Below are 19,858 nucleotides of genomic sequence, written 5' to 3' on the forward strand. Positions count from 1 at the left end.
CGCCCCCCTCTCTCCTGAGTCTCTCTTAACCCTTACCCGAAAGATGCCACTCAGTTCTTGAGAAATTGTACCCCAAAATCTTTTAACCAGTTTACATTGCCAAAAGTAATGATAGTAGGTTCCAATCTCTCTTTGACACTTATTACACAGAGGAGACGCCTTCCGGTCCATCTTATTTAGTATATAAGGAGTTATATGTAGACGGTGTAGTATTTTATACTGTGTCTCTCTCAGTCTATTACATGTAAAGGTGGACCTAAACACTTTAATGGCTTCCTGCCAATCATCCTCAATATACTCAGTAGTTGCGTTTCCATCCACCTTTTCTTATTCGCATTTTCAAAAATTGCGAATAAATACTTGGATGGAAACGCCAGAAATTCAAAAAAAGGCAGTAAATTCGCAAAAAAGTTTTTACGCTTGGAGGGGGTGGATTTGTCAGCGTATCGATAAGAGGAAAATGCGTCTTTTTGTTATGGAAACAGGTTTTGCGAATAAATCATGACTAACCCGGATGTGAAGTCATGGTACGTCTGAAGTGCTGCTGGACGACGACTTCCCAAAAGTCCTTCACCCGGCGACGTTCCCAAACAAACGGACGCGGTCTCCCTCCAGCAAACTCCGACAGCACTCGTAACATTAAAAATCTTCTTTCCTTCTCCTCTTCAGGAGGGTTTTGTAGGCTGTGAACACTGACAAAATTGTAGCTAATGTTCTCCCAAGAGCCGACAGGTTCACCAGTAAATTGTCCATGATGTTGAGTGTCAGCTGAGTGTCAACTGTCAGCTGAGTGTCAACTGTTGTCATGGATACATTCACGCTCTCTTATGACGTAATCTCACTGCGCACTCCTCCTCTCCCAATAATCGCAAAACAATAACGAATGGAAACGGGCATAAATTCGCATTTGCTTTTTGCGCATTTTCACAAAATCCGCTCTTAAATTCGATACATTTGGATGGAAACCCAGTTAGTGTCAAGGTCTCTCTCCCATTTCCGTGCGACGCTTGTGATATCACCTGGGCTGAGAGAGTATAGCAATGCATAAAAGATGAAAATAAAATGGGTGAAACCTTTTCGGTCAATAAAGAACCTCTCTACATCATTGTACATGACTGGGTCTGGAGGAGGTAAATTTTTAGATCTAACAAAATGGCGGTTCTGGAGAAAACCATAAAAGTGTTCTTTAGGGATACTGAATTGTGACTGTAGTTGTTGGAAAGTCATAAGTGCGCTATCATGGTATAAGTCTCGAATAACACGTGCCCGATTGTCATGCCATGAGTCACACATATTGGGAAGGAGACCTGGGGGAAAATCCTGGTTCCTTATGAGAGGGGTCAGCAATGAGGCGCAACTTCCTCTACCCAAATATTTACAGATTTCCTGCCACACTCTGATTGTGTTGTATATAATTGAATTATTCTTGATATCCCATGACCAAGCTCCATAATGAGAAAGGCAGAGAGGACCATGAATCTAGACAGATCTTGGAGTCAAGATGAGCATGTAACCATTCACACAGGAAGTGAGCATGGCATGCCCAGTTGTAAAAAATTATATTTGGCAGGGCCAGACCTCCCCTGTCAGAGGGCAGCTGTAGTGTTTTCGTTTTCTGTCTAGGTCTCTTGCCATGCCATATGAATCTAGAGAATGCCCTTTCTATATCAAGAGCAACCTTCTTGGAAATCCATAAAGGTAGCATTTGTAGGGGATATAAGAGCCGGGGGAAGACATTCATTTTAATTAAACTAATGCGCCCCATGAAGGATAAGGGGAGATCATGCCATCTTTCTAAATCCTTCTTTATTTTAGTTGCTATTGGAGAAAGGTTAAGCTTCCATAGCTCTGTCTGGTGAAACTTTTATCCCAAGATAGGTGAAGCCTGTTGGGGACCATTTGAAAGGGCAGCTGGTACGTAAAGTTAACCCAGTTAGACTACCTAGTGGCATGGCCTCCGATTTGCCAAAGTTCATTTTGTAGCCTGAGAAGGAACTGAACTCATGAATAACAGAGAGAGCAGCTGGTATTGATATTTCAGGTTTTGTTAAAAACAGCAAGATGTCATCCACATAAAGCGCAATTTTGTGAACTGTTCCCCCAACTGTCATACCATGCACATCTTGGTGTTGCCTAACAGCCTCGTCCCCCTTCGCAAAGGGAAAGGCAATGATTGTGTGCCATTAGTTATGACACGAGCCTCTGGGGAGTTGTAAAGTGTCCTAACCCATTTAAGAAACCCCCCCCCAACCCAAACCTCTCCAATACATCAAAAAAATATTCCCACTTCACCCTGTCGAACGCCTTTTCGGCATCTAGAGATATAGCAAGTGCTCTGTAATTTGTTAGACTTGAATATTGTATCATGTTCAATTATCTTCTCACATTTGTGAGGGAGAACCGATTTTGTATAAATCCAGTTTGGTCTGGGTTTATGAGAGATGGCAGGAGCTTCTCCAGTCTCGTTGCGAGCAATTTGGAGAGCAGTTTACTATCCACTCCAATAAGGCTGATGGGCCTAAATGAGCCACAAACATCAGGTGGTTTATCTTTCTTCAGTATGAGTGTGATGCTTGCTAAGTTAAGCATTGGGGGAAGGTGTCCCCCTTCACAAAGGAGTCTAAAAACATGTCAGTGAGTGGTTGCACTACAAGGTGGCTCAATTTCTTATAAAATTCTGGGCAGAAACCATCAGGTCCTGGAGCCTTACCACCCTTAAGGGAGGCTATGGCTCTGTGGACCTCCTCCTCAGTCACTGGTGCATTTAATTTTTCCCTTTGTTCATCTGACAGGAATGGGAGAGGCACCCTGTCGAGAAACTCCTTGCTCCTCTCAACAGAGGAGTCACATTCAGATGAGTACAGTTTCTCATAAAACTGCCTCATGATCCTGTTGATGCCCTTGGTTTTGTAGTATCTGACCTGGTTGTCCTCCACCAATGGCGGTATCGTATTTGCCTCGATTCTGCCTCTCTCGAGTTGTTCTTTAATAGCAGCCATTTTCTGAGCTGTGGTGTACGATATAATACTCCCCCTAAGATAAGCTTTAGCTGTTTCCCATAGCAATGATGGGCTAACGCCTGAGGTCTTATTAGCAGCCATAAAGACATTCCATTGTTCAGTAATATAGTCAATGAACGGGGGACTACTCAATAGAGAAGGGTTCATCCTCCAGTGGTGAGAGGAGGGATCAGAGTATGGAGGGCGGATGCTCCAACTTACATGAGAGTGGTCAGAGAGAGAGCATATGCCAATTACACACTCCCTGACTCTATCCAGAACCATTCTGGATGACAGGAAGAAATCAATTCTTGAAAATGTCTGATGAGGTTGGGAGAAGAAGGTGTAGTCTCTTCCCTTGGGGTTGGTTATTCTCCAAGTGTCAAACAGCTCTAAGTCACGGCAGAACTCTTTCAGCCTGAGACTCTTTCGAGGGGTTGGGCTAGACTTAGGTGGGGACTGGTCCACACTTGGGTCAAACACACAGTTAAAGTCGCCCCCTAAAACAACATATGGGGTGGATACTGATGAGACATCCGATAGAAGGTTAGGGGAAAAGGCAGCTTCATGTGAATTAGGGCCATATACACAACCTATAAGGATCTGTTCCCCATAAATATAGCCTGAGACAAGGATATAACGGCCATCGTTGTCCCTGATGGTTGTCTCTAAGGTAAATGGGAGACTACGGTGAATTAATATGGCTACTCCTCTGCTTTTTGTGTTATAAGATGAATAGAACACCTGGCCCACCCAGCTCCTTCTCAACTTCAAATGCTCCAAGTCATTTAAGTGGGTTTCAGATAATAAAGCTATTTGTGTTTTCTCTTTTTTCAAAAAAAGCAAGGATCTTTTGCCTTTTTATTGCATTATTAAATCCCTTAACATTAAGGGACACTATTTTGAGATCACTCATGACAGGATAAAAGGAAGTTTGTGATCTAAAAGGGAAAGCTTTGTGGCACAGTAGGGAGACTCAGTGTGTTCATCACAGGCAGATAGGTAAATAGGTAACACTGAGATACAACATGGATGGCTTCAAATATATGATGGCATGAATAAAACCAACTGACAGATCATCATGAACAGCAAAACATCTGTCCCCAAATGATGGACTCCAAATAAAAATAACCCCAGAACACCCCTCCCCACCCCATCTCCCGGTACGGACCACCAGCGTGGCCCGTTGAAAAAGTAGCGGGGCACGTTGAACCGAGCAAAAACGTCACTGATAGAAAGAAAATTAGAATCCTCTCCACTCCCCCACTTACCACAAGCTAAAAACTATTACAACCATCTGAACTAAACTGGGTTATATTTTAACCACCAGCATGTCTTTAGCCAAACAGTCAACCGCAGTGGCGTGTTGAAACGACATGAAGACAATATTTAAACATCTCCTCCACCCACAGAGTATTTATCTACAGTACATAACTTTGCATAAACTATCCAAAAATAAACGCTATCTGCAATCAACAGAGTGTACGTGTCTTTGTAATGTCACATCACCTCCAATTCAGCTCAGTCCATCCAGGAAAGCAAGCGCATGCTCAGGTGAGCAAAACGAGTAGTTTTGAAGCACATGGAGAACCGCCATGTCCATTTGGATGAGCCGTTCACACACACCATTAAACGCACGTCGCATTTCTTTGACCCTGGCTGCTAAATCCTGTCGGATGAAAATTGTCTGCCCCTCGTGTGTCAGCGGTCCTTTCTCCTTGGCCGCAGCGAGAATCCTCAGCTTGTCCCTCGAGTTGTGCAGCTTGATAACCACTTCGCGGGGCTGGTCAGGTTTTGGCGGACCGAGAGTCCTATGAGCACGGTCAACTTTAATGATGCCCCGCTTGGTCTCCAGGTCTAGCAGAGTGGGTAACCAGCTCTCAAAAAACTTAACAGGCTGTCGGCCCTCTGCAGTTTCTTTTAGGTTGTAAATTATAATATTGTCTCTACGGCTACATCCCTCCATATCAATGCTCCTCTCCGTCAGGACCCGCACTTTGGTCTCCAAGTCAGTCAGCCTGGACTTCATGGCCGTCACGTTATCCTCCGCTGCTGATACACAGCTCTCAGCTTCCGTGATGCGCTGTGTGTTAGACTCCAGCCGTGTTGTGATACTGTTCAGTGTGGTTGAGAGCTCTTTAAATTTGTCCCCCATCATAGTGGATATTTTCTCAATAACGTTCTGAGATATGCCCATGGCGAGGGCCTCAGCGTCAACGGCAGGTGTCTTTTGCGGTATAACGTTAGCTTCCTTGCTAGCTGGCATGTTCTTTTTTGCTTCTTGCTCTTCAAGAGGCTTGTTCGTCACAGATTTAGCAGCTTTAGGGTTAGGCATGTCGCCGGGATGTTGTTAGGCAAACTTTTGTACGGTTGTAACTTTGATATTATGTAAATAATCAGATATAGCTCAGTAGTAGCGGGAGCTCAGCAACGGTCGATTGCTCAGGGTTGCAGCATCACATGACCCCGCTGGCATCTATTTTCATTATCAATTAACTGCTGAAGTCAATTTTCAAGCAAAAGTACCACTTTTCTTTCTTTAAGTTTCTCTTAAGTGGGAATTTGCAGCTTTCTGTTTTGTATGATATAAAACTCACTGTCCTTGGGTTGTGGAGTGTAAACAGGACAAAACAAGACATTTGAAAATGTCATCTTGAACTTTTGGAAAATCTAACGAGAATTTTGTTATTTTTCCTGAGGTTTTTGTAAGTTGGATGAGCCTGTGTTTTATGATGATTTTGGTTTCCATTGACCGTTCTTATGTCATTTTTTCTCAACAAATTATACAATGTACATCAGTAAAGATTTAAAGATTGTCTCTTAATCTTCTTTGGTTTAAGCAAATTAGTTAATTAGTCTTCTCTCTCTCTCTCTCTCTCACCCTCTCTCTCTCCCTCTGTCTTTTCATAGGAGAGTACAGTACATTGAAACATTTAATTCGTACTTTGTCAAACCTAAAAATGTAACATGAAAGTGATGAACATATAGACACACACACACACACAGTCTACACAAGTGTTAATGTTTACACCTATGCGCTACTTTAGCAATATGAATAATAATAATCAACCTCTACCTTAGTAGAGAAAGAAATTATGACAGCTGTCCACTGATTAAATGCAGTCATTGTGCACTATGAAGAGGAAAACAACCGTTATTTTTGTGGTGTGTAAATGATTTTATAACCAATCAAAAGCCAAGCCAATAATATGCTGGTGGTGTACAACTTTCCTGTAAATATAAACAAAGTCAATGTTTCACTTTTCCAATGTTTGGGTCATTCAAGGAAAAGTCATCAAATTTTAAGTTCAAAGAAGACCTAAGTGCTGTATCATAGGCAACTGGACTTGTTTCAGTTTCTTGAAGACGTTTCACATCTCATCCAAGAGACTTCTTCAGTTCTAACTAACTGGAGGGGAGTTGGTTGCCTCCTCTTGTTCAAAGACGGTCGTTCGAGTTTGACATAGATGGATTCCATTACTCCTCTTTCAAACCATCTGTCTTCTCTGGACAAGATGTTTACATTGTTGTCCTCAAAGGAATGATTTTTCTCCTTCAGATGTAAGTGGACAGCAGAGTCTTGACCTGAGGAGTTGGCCCTCCTGTGTTGTACCATTCATTTATGGCCCTTCATCTGGTATGGGAGTATGAAGGAACATCCAGGAAGCTGGCTGATTACAGGAACCACCCCCGATTCAACTTGAGAGGCAGGCAACACAGGATAATTCCTAAGAACTTACGCCTGGATTCCAGCGTGAAAGGACACAGGGCCACAAGGATCCTTCAGAGGGCTCAAAACCAGCTACTCAATGAAAGAGTGCGACAGATTAATTTCACCATCGATGCAGTCACTACTAAGACTGACCAGACATTTGAGGAACTAATATCACTACTACCAAGCAATGTCCTGGAAAATGTCTCCAAGTTTGTTGAGAAGGCACAAGCATCACAACACACTAAGGGTAAAGAACGGCAGACACGAAAATTCCAAACTTTACAGGCACGGCAAGCAACTCGCATAGAACAGAAGCTCTCACCTGGAGAAATAAGGACATCAACAACACAGCACATCCGGACATACAAGTGGGTGAAAAACGTGTCCAACAGAGAGCGCACCCAACCAGAGAAGGATGTCCTTGCCAAAGGACTGAACTTTGCAGTAGCTCCAGAACAGATGCCGGTAGTAGATTTCATCACAGCAACAGAGTCAGCCATCAGAAACAGCAAGCTGGCAGACACAGAGGCAGAACAGCTACGGTTGAAGGTATTTGCTAATGCAAAAGCACCTCCCTCCAACCTCACTACTGAGGAAAGGAAGGCCCTTGAATCACTCAAAAGAGACCGGAATATCACCATCTTGCCGGCAGACAAATGGAGATGCACTGTAGTGCTAAACACAGCAGACTACCACACCAAAGTCACTGATCTCCTTAGTGATACTAACACCTATGAGACCCTGAGGCGAGAGCCTACCAGTAGTTACAAAACGAAGGTTATAGAATATCTGCAAAAACTGGAAAACGACAAAGTCATTGACAGGCCATTATATTACAGACTGTACCCCAGGAAAGCCATCCCATGTATCTATGGACTCCCCAAGATACACAAGGAAGGAGCACCACTCAGACCCATCATCAGCAGCATTAACTCAGTTACTTATAACAAATTCAAGCACTTAGCCAGTATGATAGCTCCTTTGGTCGTTAACACATCAAAAACTCACAGGATTTCGCCAACAAGGTGAGAGAAATAACATTGGACCCAGACAAAACAATGGTTTCATATGATGTCACATCACTATTTAAATGCACTCCCACTCAAGAAGCTGTTAAGATGGTGAAGAAACGCCTGCTACAGGACAGCACTTTCTCCAGCAGAACCAACTTCCCTCCAGACCACATTTGTGCCTTACTTGACCTCTGTCTGATGACCACCTACTTCCAGTACAGTGAAGGTTTCCACAGACAGAATCACGGCTGTGCCATGGGCTCACTGGTGGCCAACCTCTACATTTAAGAAGTTGAGAGCAGAGCCTTGATTACCTTACCAGGAACTGCTCCTAGCCACTGGTTCAGGTATGTGGATAACACCTTGGTCAAAATTAGAGCAAGGGAAGTGGAAGCCTTCACAGAACATATAAATGCTGTGGACAATAACATCAAGTTCACATGGGAATATGTCAGAGGAGACAGTCTGCCCTTCTTGGACTGTGCAGTACACATTTAAGAAGACAAAAGCCACACACAGATCAGTACTTGCTGTTCAATTCTCATCACCCACTGGAGCACAAGCTGGAGGTCATCAGAACCCTAAACCATTGGGCTGAGACCATGGCCACTAAGTCAGAGGGGAAGGAGAAGGAACAGAAGCACATCAGGGGAGCACATAAACCTGTGGCTACCCAAACTGGACCTTTATCAAAACTGCTAAAAGATCCAGAGCAGACAAAGAGGAGGAGACGAGAAAATGTAACATTGTCATTCCCTATGTCGCAGGAACATCTGAGAAACTTAGGAGGATCTTTAATAAACAACATATCCCGGTTTACTTTAAATCCATCCTAAGGACAAAACACCCAGGCATAAACAGAGTAATGTAGTTTATGCTGTTCAATACAGCTAGGAATGCACAGATTTGTACATTGGGGAGTCAAAACAACCTCTCCATAAACGAATTGGCACAACACAGGAGGACCTACAATGCAGTACTGAGTTCCCTCCCCAGACAGCTTAACCACCATTCACATCTGGGCTCACCTAGCCTTAGCAACCTACATGAAGGCCGGCTGGGTCACTGACCCACAAGTGGACCTAACAACTTTGAAAATCGGAGCTCACACGTGTCCTTAACGACTCTGTAAGGACACACCCACACAGAGTTAAAAAAGTCTGCCAACGAATTTGGAGATGTTTTCTCGTATGAACTCTGTTTAGTTTTGGCGAGGGGTGGTGCAGGGGCAGAGCATGCAGGAGGATTAATTTGTGTGCATGGCATGTATTTTGATGTATACACAATATCAATAAGGGCTCGTGGGTAGAGCAAAGAGGCCAGGTGGTGGTTTCCGGAGGATGACTGACACCAAGAGGAGCAGCAGAGGACCGGGACAGAGGCCAAAGGGGTCTTTGCGTTTGCCAAAACGGCTGTGGCTCATAGGTCACTGTATCAGACCGCAAGAGAAGCAGACATTACCACAGCCACTGTGTGACCTAACAGTTTACAGGGGGAGTCGAGCTGGTCTGCACTGTGGTGGGATCCATAATAACGCCTCACTCCACACTCTTCTGTTGTTGTCAGTCATATGGCGATGGTGCAACAGAACTGCACACCTCCTACAGTGCATCCGGAAAGTATTCACAGCGCTTCACTTTTTCCACATTTTGTTATGTTACAGCCTTATTCCAAAATGGATTAAATTCATTTTTTTCCACAAAATTCTACACACAATACCCCATAATGACAACATGAAAGAAGGTTGCTTGAAATTTTTGCAACTTTATTAAGAATAAAGAACGAGATTGAGCTCAGGTGCATCCTGTTTCCACTGATCATCCTTGAGATGTTTCTACAACTTGATTGGAGTCCACCTGTGGTAAATTCAGTTGATTGGACATGATTTAGTGAGGCACACACCTGTGTATATAAGGTCCCACAGTTGACAGTGCATGTCAGAGCACAAACCAAGCCATGAAGTCCAAGGAATTGTCTGTAGACCTCCGAGACAGGATTGTATCGAGGCACAGAAGGGTACAGAAAAATTTCTGCAGCATTGAAGGTCCCAATGAGCACAGTGGCCTCCATCATCCGTAAATGGAAGAAGTTTGGAAGCACCAGGACTCTTCCTAGAGCTGGCCGCCTGGCCAAACTTGAGTAATCTGGGGAGAAGGGCCTTAGTAAGAGAGGTGACCAAGAACCCAGTGGTCACTCTGACAGAGCTCCAGCATCTCTCTGTGGAGAGAGGAGAACCTTCCAGAAGGACAACCATCTCTGCAGCACTCCACAAATCAGGCCTGTACGGCAGAGTGGCCAGACGGAAGCCGCTCCTCAGTAAAAGGCACATGACAGCCCACCTGGAGTTTGCCAAAAGGCACCTGAAGGACTCTCAGACCATGAGAAACAAAATTCTCTGGTCTGATGAAACGAAGCTTGAACTTTTTGGCCTGAATGCCAAGCGTCATGTCTGGAGGAAACCAGGCACTGCTCATCACCTGGCCAATACCATCCCTATAGTGAAGCATGGTGGTGGCAGCATCATGCTGTGGGGATGTTTTTCAGCGGCAGGAACTGGGAGACTAGTCAGGATCGAGGGAAAGATGACTGCAGCAATGTACAGAGACATCCTTGATGAAAACCTGCTCCAGAGCGCTCTGGACCTCAGACTGGGGCGAAGGTTCATCTTCCAACAGGACAACGACCCAAAGCACACAGCCAAGATAACAAAGAAGTGGCTACAGGACAACTCTGTGAATGTCCTTGAGTGGCCCAGCCAGAGCCCAGACTTGAACCTGATTGAACATCTCTGGAGAGATCTGAAAATGGCTGTGCACCGACTCTCCCCATCCAACCTGATGGAGCTTGAGAGGTTCTGCAGAGAAGAATTGGAGAAACTGCCCAAAGATAGGTGTGCCAAGCTTGTAGCATCATACTCAAAAAGACTTGAGGCTGTAATTGGTGCCAAAGGTGCTTCAACAAAGTATTGAGCAAAGGCTGTGAATACTTATGTACATGGTATATTTTTAATAAAGTTGCAAGAATTTCAAGCAAACTTCTTTCATGTTGTCATTATGGGGTATTGTGTGTAGAATTTTGTGGAAAAAAATGAATTTAATCCATTTTGGAATAAGGCAGTAACATAACAAAATGTGGAAAAAGTGAAGCGCTGTGAATTTTTCCGGATGCACTGTAAATGACTGACTGTGTGTCACTCATAGCACCTAGGGATTTGATACGCTGTTTAAATGAGTGAGGGGGAGAGCACACATGGATTTGTCTGTTAAATGATTGGCTGTTTGCGTGTAACTCATAGTTCCATCATTATCAAGGAATATAATATGCTGTTTATGAGCCGGGGCGTATTCTGATAGGCTTTCCATTAGTTTGCAAGTAATGCATACATGTGAAACTATCGAACATTGTATCGAACTACAACTGCTCAAAAAAATTACACACATCAGATCTTGATGAATTAATTATTCAAGATGAACATTTTTACTGACATTGTATAATTTGTTGAGAACAAAATGACATAGCAGCGGTCAATGGAAACCAAAATCATCAACCCACTGAAGACTGGATTCAAAATCACACTTAAAATCTATGTAAAAAATTGAAAGCACAGGCTGATCCAGCTAGCTTGTTTTATCATGGCAACTCATATGTGACTCAGTAGCGTGTATGGCCCCCGCGTGCCTCTATGCACTCCCGACAATGTCTGTGCAAACTCCTGATGACTCTGCGGATGGTGTCCTGGGGGATCTCCTCCCAGACCTGGATCAGGGTATCAGTGAGCTCCTGGACATACTGTGACCATACTTGCTGTCGTCAGATACACCGATACATAATGTCCCATAGGTGATTAATTGGATTTTGGTCAGGGGAACGAGAGGGCCAGTCAATGGCATCAATGCCTTCGTCATCCAGGAGGTGCTTACACAATCTGGCCATATGAGGCTGGACATTGTCCTGCACCAGGAAGAACCCAGGGACCACTGCACCAGTGTAAGGTCTGACAATCGCTCTGAAGATGTAGTCCCGGTACCTAACAGCAGCCAAGGTGCCGCTGGCTATGACATGGAGGTCTGTGCGACACTCCCAGGTTATGCCTCCCCAGACCGGGTAAAGAGGTAAACAGACATCTGTATTTAAATGTGATGAAATGACAAATCCTCATCTCTTGATTAGATAAAATGGCACATATACACGAAACAATATTCACAGTTTGTATCTCTCAAGTGTGAACAAAATATTAATTATTATTACACTCTTGTGGTCTCCCATATTTTATTATGATTGGGAAAATAAATTAGCAAATTGTGTATGTGCATAATAAACCATGTCTTTTATGCCAAAAAGTAAATACAGAGTATCAACATGTTGCAGTGTCCTTAAACTTTGATGAATCCAGTATAGATATAGCAAAGACCCACTTCCTACCTCTGACTACCACAGATCAGGTGTGCCCCCTCACATCTAGCTCTGTCCAATCACATGAAGACATTAAGATTAGAGATGTGGCCACATCAGTCTGTAATCTTTCTGAAATTGTCCTATATCAAATGACTCATTTGACTTCATGTCTTCACTTTTACCTAGAGACCCTCTATGGTTGAAACATCACATAAGTAGTTTGTCTTTTTTCGTGTGCATAATTTGGTCTCTGCTTTTCTCTTCATCGGACTACAGCAATGAGCGTGAGTATTTGGCTACATTACAGCAGAAAGAAGGAGTAATAGTAGTTTTGAAGCATGTATGGTGTGTGTACATTAAACAGACACACTGGCTGCTCTCTGCGGGCCTATTTTTTAGGAAATAATTACACAGGTCCTGGACATCGGTCACCTCATAGCTTGCTACAGCCATGGCTCCTCCTGGTGGATAGATAAACCATTCTAACTGGTTTCCTAACATGGCATTCCAAGGCGCGGCAGGGACCCGCCACGAATCGGCCAGGGCCCTGCCATGGAAGAACGGGAAATTCGAGGGCGCTGCATCTGTAAACTTCTGTTTGTCTGACTGTGTGAAGCGTTTTGATAATGTGACTTCAGTTTTGATCAATGCATGTTAGCAACAGAAAAAACTGTACTGCTTTCTTAATTACAGTCCAGTAGTCAGTGGCGGCTGGCCGATAGAGGGCGCTAGGGCGCCGCCCCACCACTCACCACTCCCCACATTACCTTGAAAAGACATAATTTTTTTTAATAAAAATTAAATAATAAAATAAAAATATTTCAAAATACATGAAGCTTATATTTTTTTTTATGAGAAAGATAAATATATAGTTAATATGATGAGTAAAGTTGTTTCGTTCATCTGCGCTGTCTGATCGGTGACGTGTTTCCGCCCCGGGGCGCAAAAATCTTTGCCCATAGACTCTCGTTAAAAGTTGTACATGCGCAGTAGCTCCTCTTCAATGCAAGAGATAGGACCATGTTGGGGCGCACCTCACCTGCGCCCAGAGCTGAATGCAGCTGGATTTACATACCAACGCCCTCCCGCCACGGGGCCGACGTCACAGCCGTCCGTCATAAAGTGCGGCTGATTGACAGGTCGAGCTGCGGGAGTTGGAGACGATCGGACAGAGAGCAAAATGGAGAAAGAGAGACTAGATAATTCAGTGAAGTCACTTCAGACAACACCTTTTGAGAGGAGAACATATCAGGAGAAGCACGACGTGAAAGAGCGCGGACCTGATCAGCCGAACATCAAAATCAATCAGCAGTCCAAGGATAGAGGGAGACAATACACCCGGTCTTTTTCCAGGACCTGGTTTAGCAACAAGGCTTGGCTAGCTGCATGTGGCGAGGCTAATGCTTTATTCTGCTTTCCCTGCCTCCTTTTTCAAACGTCAGGATCTGACCCAGCATGGATTAAGACAGGCATGACTGATTTAAAGCACTTTTCAGAAAAGGCAAAGAAGCATGAACAAACTGGGATCCACATGGAAAATGCACTGCGACTAGCCATGTTTGGCAAAATAAACATTTCATCTCAGCTTGATGAAGGCTACAGGATAGGGATCCGTAAGCATAATGAGGAGGTTGACAAAAACAGGCACATCCTATCTAAAATAATAGACTGTGTCAAGTTCTGTGGTGCATTTGAACTTGCCCTGCGTGGCCATGATGAAAGTGAAGGCTCAGAAAATCCTGGTGTTTTTAGAGGATTGGTGGATTTTGTAGCATCACTGGATACAGTTCTACATGAGCACCTGCAGACTGCCACTGTGTTTAAGGGGACATCTAAGACTGTACAGAATGAACTCCTTGACTGCATGCTGTCAGTTTTGAGAGAGTGCATCGTTGGAGAAATCAGGAGTGCAGACTTTGTCTCCATCCAGGCTGATGAAACAATGGACATTTCCACTCAGTGTCAGCTGGTGCTTGTGACCCGCTACATTGACAAGGCCCATGATGTCCAAGAGAGGTTTTTTGAGTTCATACCTCTCCAAAGGGCCACAGCTGATTCCATCGCCACAGCACTTCTGGATAGGTTGAGCTCCATTCTCCCTGATGACCAGAAGAGCAAGCTCATTTCCCAAGCATACGATGGTGCAAGTGTCATGAGAGGAGCCACAGGTGGTGTGCAGAAGAAGGTCCAAGACGTCTATGTGAATGCACACTACGTCCACTGCTATGCTCACCAACTTAACCTTATCATGCAGCAGGTGACTTCCCATATCCCAAAAGTGAGTAATTTCTTCTCAGACCTGGCTGGATTCTCTGGCTTTTTTTCAAGATCTCCTAAGAGAACCAGCGTACTCGATAGAGTGGTGGCCCACAGACTCCCAAGAGCAAGCACAGTGAGGTGGAACTTTCATAGCCGAGCTGTGAACACTGTTTTTGAGCACAAAGAAGACCTGCTCCAGTGTTTTGAAACCATCAGGGACTCAGGAGAGTTTGATCCTACCACTGTGAGAGAAGCTGGAGGGTTTGTGAGGCTGCTGGAGGATGATCACTTCAGCTTCTTCCTGAAACTGTTTCATCTCATCATGCCTCATGTGGACATTCTCTACAGCCAGCTCCAGAAGCGGACCATCGACTCAGTCTTTGTTCAGGGGATCATGCAGCAGTTCACAGACAACATACAAAAGATCAGGTAAATTAATGTGTATCTTGTGCTGTTTAATATTACTGATATTGTGTTAATCTCTATTATGCTTTTACATTTCTTGTTATTTTACCTGGCAACTAAAGATGAACTTTTCTCTTCTGGTTCTGTTCAGAGATTCCCTCCCTACTCTCTGTGGAGAACCCAGTGGCAGTGTATCTCAGCTGGCCAAGAAACGCCGCATACTGGGCCCAGGTGATCTTCAGAGGGTAGCTACAGAGGTGAGATAGAAGCTAAATGTGTGGTGTAGGTCTTTTACAGTGTTTTTAATCATAGTAGTGCTATATTGTGAGGAAGTGGGGAACACACCTTAGAATAGGCCCTATATAATAGTCTACTTTTATAGAGGTGCAATGTTAATTTGCATTGTTGCTATTAAATGAACACATATATTCATAAAATAAATTGTTTTTATATATTAAATCATATATTAGAAAGCTGACTTATAGTCATCTCCATATTGTATTAAATGGATGCATTCATTTTTTTTAGGTTTGTGACACCATCTTGGGCCATGCTGAACACAGATTTGCCTTCACAAAGCATCTGATCAGTGCTACACTGCTGCAGGCAGACAGATTCCAGCAGTACCGCAGCCAGTTCCCTGAAGCAGCACTGAACACCACCATGGAGGCTTACCCACTGCTGAACAAGAACAAGCTGAAAACTGAACTGACTCTCATCTACAGCAATGATGAGTTCAAGAGCTGCAGTGGTGCTGTGGCTCTTTACCATCTTTTCATGGGGAACAATCTTCAGGACACCTTCTCAGAGACTGTGGCTCTGCTGAAGATCATCATCACAACTCCTATGACCACAGCTGAATCTGAGAGGTGCTTCTCAACCCTGAAGAGAATCAAGACCTTCCTCAGGAACACAATGTCACAGGATCGTCTCAATGCATTGGCCATGCTCTCTATGGAGAAGAAACTTGTCAAAACCATCCCTGACTTTAACCACAGAGTCATTGAGAAATTTGCCTCTCTCAAGGATAGAAGGGCAAAATTTATGTACAAAAAGTAGAACACTAGAGAGTTGTATTTATGTGTGTATATATGTGTGTGTATATATATAGATGGATAGATAGAGAGATACAGATATATATATATATATATATATATATATATATATATATATATATATATATCTATATATATATCTCTATATCTCTCTATATATATATATATATATCTATATATATCTCTATATATCTCTATCTATATATATCTCTCTATCTCTATCTATCTATCTGTCTATTGATCGATCGATTCTTTTCATTTCACACACGTTCGAAAATAAATTCAATTCAATACCTTAGTACATGTTTGCTTGCTTTTTGGTACTGTATATGTCTATTTTGGAGTTATAGCCCCCCCTGGAGAAAATTCCACCAGCCGCCACTGCCAGTAGTATAATATATTATGCTGAAATACGCTTTTATTGTTTATTAAACTATAATAGTTCCATTTTAATCAAACATATGCTTAAAGACATTTCAGCAAAGGTATGGCGTGAGTGAGTGAGTGAGTGAGTGATAATACTAATGTAACAACTATGCAAACAAGTTCAAACAAGTGTAAACCGTTTCATCTCTACTCAAACACATAGGCTTATTCTTTTTTATACTTGAACGCATAAATGCGTTACATACCAAAATGCATACATACCAAGGCTAGGTAAACAGTACTTCCTTTTTAGTTTGTTTGGTCAAATTAGGAAACACATTTCCCACACATTCTCTCAAGTTAACATACTAGGAGACTGTCATAAATTATTTTTTTCCATAGAAATAAATACAGAATAGAAATAAAACAGAATAGAACTAAACTTAATGAGAGCTATTCTTTTTCATGTTAAACTGCCTGCACTGAAACATCTGTTATCCCCTGTGCTTACAGTAGAACTTACAGGCTGTGTAAGGTGGGATGTAAGTTCACTCAGCCCCTCATGAAACTGCTGAGGGTGCATGGCCTGTGGTACACAGATGCCGGCTACAGGAACATGTAAATCCCCCTGAAAAAGAACAAAACACCCTCACACACATTAAAACAAATGAGAAATGTATAAATTCATCAATCCATGACAACGGATAAATGATTCTGAATACTCACTGGCATTATGCTGCAGAGAATGGGTTCATTAGTAAACCAAGGAGCAGAAACTAAGCTGTGATGGCTGCTGTCTGGTGGACCAGGCACAGGGCTGAGAAAAGATTGCCTAAAGTCACTTGACCATTCCAAACACATAATTTTCCTCCCATGTTCAGTGGGTCTGTACAACAAGCCATCGGTCAGAACATATCATTATATCTGACACTGTTGCTGCCCATTTAACATAATACATATTGAAATATTCAACAAATTAGCAGAGCTTTGTTAGTGGCGATTCTTTAACAATACTGCAGAGAGTAGGAGTTTTTACAATCTCTTCTTTGATGACTTCTCAACATTAACATGCTATTTATTAAAGACCTTCAAACAGCTAGCACTGTCGTCATGGTAAAGAAATTCCCTGCCGCTTGGCTGAAGTGCAGAGTCAAACCAAATCAGGATGAGCCAGCACATCAGCTCAGCTGTGAAGAACGCAGCAAAGATAACACTATGTAAACGTTGTGTAAACAGAGACTTTTAATTTCTCTTCTGTAGTAGCAAGCAACATGCATCGTTTTAGTAACTAACTATCATGCTTGGTCGACATTGGCTGTTTGTGTAGTGCGTGGCAGCTGCATTGCTGAGATGCTGCTGCTCATTCTGCAATAAATATATTGATATGATTTTCCTCTACCACCATTGAAAGAGCGAGAAAGAGGGAGGGAAAAAGAGAGGGAGTGAGGGAGAGAAAGAAAAATGTGTGCACAGGAAAAACACTGCCCTTCACCTGTTGTGTTTATTCTTTTCATGTCTGTGACATATTCTACAGATACAGACACTAAAACTGTAGTGGAACACTGGTATGATGTTGATATGACTGTCTACGGGTTGTTTCCAGGTGTATTTTTGCTGAGAACTGCACACGTGTAGCAGTAGAAATAGACGAGATTTTGAATCTCTAGATGAATCGACATAGCAGCCTCGCTTGACACGCGCGAGAGGCATGATTCAGTGCATCCAGGTCTAACCTTCTAACATGGACACCGAAATGAAAAGCGAGAGATAACGCCATGTAGCACCACTACACATGCATCCAGTGTGTCTAGCCTGTTATTCTCCAGGTGTGTGAAGACTGAGTGAAGGACAGTAGATATGGCATCCTCTGTGGATCTGTTGGTTCTGAATGCATAGTGGTGAGGGTCCAGGCTGGCAAGGATGTTGTCTTTGGAGAACCAGTTTCTTGAAGCACTTCATCATGATGGGGGTGAGAGCCACAGGGCAGTAGTCATTAAGACTAGACACAGTAGACTTTTAGGTATGGGAACGAGGAAAGCGAGATGTTAAAAATGTCAGTAATAATATCAGCTAACACATGTTGTTAGTACACAGCCAGGTAAATTATCTGGACCAGCAGCCTTATTCATATTCACTCTCAGCAGGATTTTTCTCACATCCGCTGTGGTTACTCACAGTGGCCAGTCCTCTGGAGGAGGAGTAGACTTCACAGCTGAGTCTTTGTTGAGCAGATCAAAGCGAGCATAACATGTGTGCAGCTCATCAGGCAGTGTGGCCTCACACATGATACACTCCTGCTTTTGTAGCCTGTGTCATTTTGAATCGCCTGCCACCTATCCAGTCTCTGCTGATGTCTCCTCTTTGCCTCCTTGATGCCAGCTTTCAGTCTTGCTCTGTTGGTGATGTATGCTTCCTTGTCGCCTGACCGTAAGGCAGCTTTTTTGGCTCTGCAAAGAGCCCTCACCTCTCCATTCATCTGAGGACAAGTAGCAGTTTCCAAACCACTTCTCAGGAGAGAAAACGAGGCCAAAGGCTTTGTTGGGCTAAAAAATACCACAGTGTATGACTTGAAAAAAGTCCAATTTACGAGGGGGGTCACGATTCTCCAAATCCACGATTTGATTTGACTTTCACTTTGAAGTGCACAATATGATTCAATTTTCAATTAAAACATTTTTTCACCAATGTAGGCTATGCATTTGTTAGACTTAGACCTTTATGCCCTGCCTGCAATTTACATTTTTTATGAGATGCATGTGAACATGCAATGACGTCCCTACCGACACACATATCCTTACAAAGTTTAATTTGTGCAACTGAATGCACCATGAAGTGTCTTCCAGGACCACCTCAAAGTTTAGTGGACCAACTTTCCTGGTGACATGATATGGACCTTTCCACCGTGGTGCAAGTTTGAAAAGTTTTTTGATTTATCAGCTTTTGAGTACGAATCCAGACACGATCCTTGTCTGAAAAATTCCCGTCTCTTCTCCCTTTGACATAGTTCTGTTTTTGTCTTTGTTCTGTTCTGTTTTTGTCAGTATTTTTTTTTTTTTAGGCACTCAGACAACTGGAGCAGCGTACGGAGAGGTAGGTGGCTCTATGATGTCCTTCCAAATTTTTTTCCACATGCTCTTTGATTATCTGAAGCTCGGCAGGTGACACACGATAGGGCTTCTGTTTGGTGGCACTTCATTGGTGAGGAAAATTTTGTGCATGAGAACACCAGTGCATCCCAGTGTTGCTGTGCAGACATCTGAGTGTTCCTGTAGTTGACATAACAACTGATTTTTCCCAAAATCATCCAGGTGAGTGGTGTTGGTGACAGCCTGTAGGAGGTCATGGCAGGGCAGCAGAGGAACCAGGTCCACAGGAGCTACAGCAGAGAAGGAGGCAAGCTGTGGTGGAAGCCCATCATTTTTGCCTTGCCGCAGATTCTCTCAGGAAGTGATACTGGTGCTTCTTGTTGGACTTAAACCAGTAACGGTTCTCAGAGACATCAAACTGCAGGCCGGAAAAGAAGGTGAAATCAAGTCCCATCACTGCAGGGAAAAACAGGCAGGCAAGATGACATAAGGTAATGTCACTCTAATGTGAGGTTAATTTCACTCCAACCTAAAGGTTGTCTTCCTTCTCCATCTGCTAGGTAGA

General features: G+C 43.2%; 1 protein-coding gene across 1 annotated transcript in view; it reads right to left on the bottom strand.

The window, feature by feature from the left end:
* LOC141000663 (uncharacterized) overlaps nucleotides 1–19,858 on the bottom strand; it is a 47,962-nt gene that overhangs the window by 20,060 nt on the left and 8,044 nt on the right. Inside the window, exons 4-5 of the mRNA XM_073471434.1 lie at nucleotides 16,934–17,024; nucleotides 16,731–16,835 (exon numbers count right to left, since the gene is read on the bottom strand). Coding sequence (XP_073327535.1) covers nucleotides 16,731–16,835; nucleotides 16,934–17,024 — 196 coding nt within the window. The remainder of the gene's footprint in view (nucleotides 1–16,730; nucleotides 16,836–16,933; nucleotides 17,025–19,858) is intronic.

This window comes from Pagrus major, chromosome 8 (genome assembly GCF_040436345.1).
Source record: "Pagrus major chromosome 8, Pma_NU_1.0".
In the NCBI taxonomy this organism is placed as follows: Eukaryota; Metazoa; Chordata; class Actinopteri; order Spariformes; family Sparidae; genus Pagrus; species Pagrus major.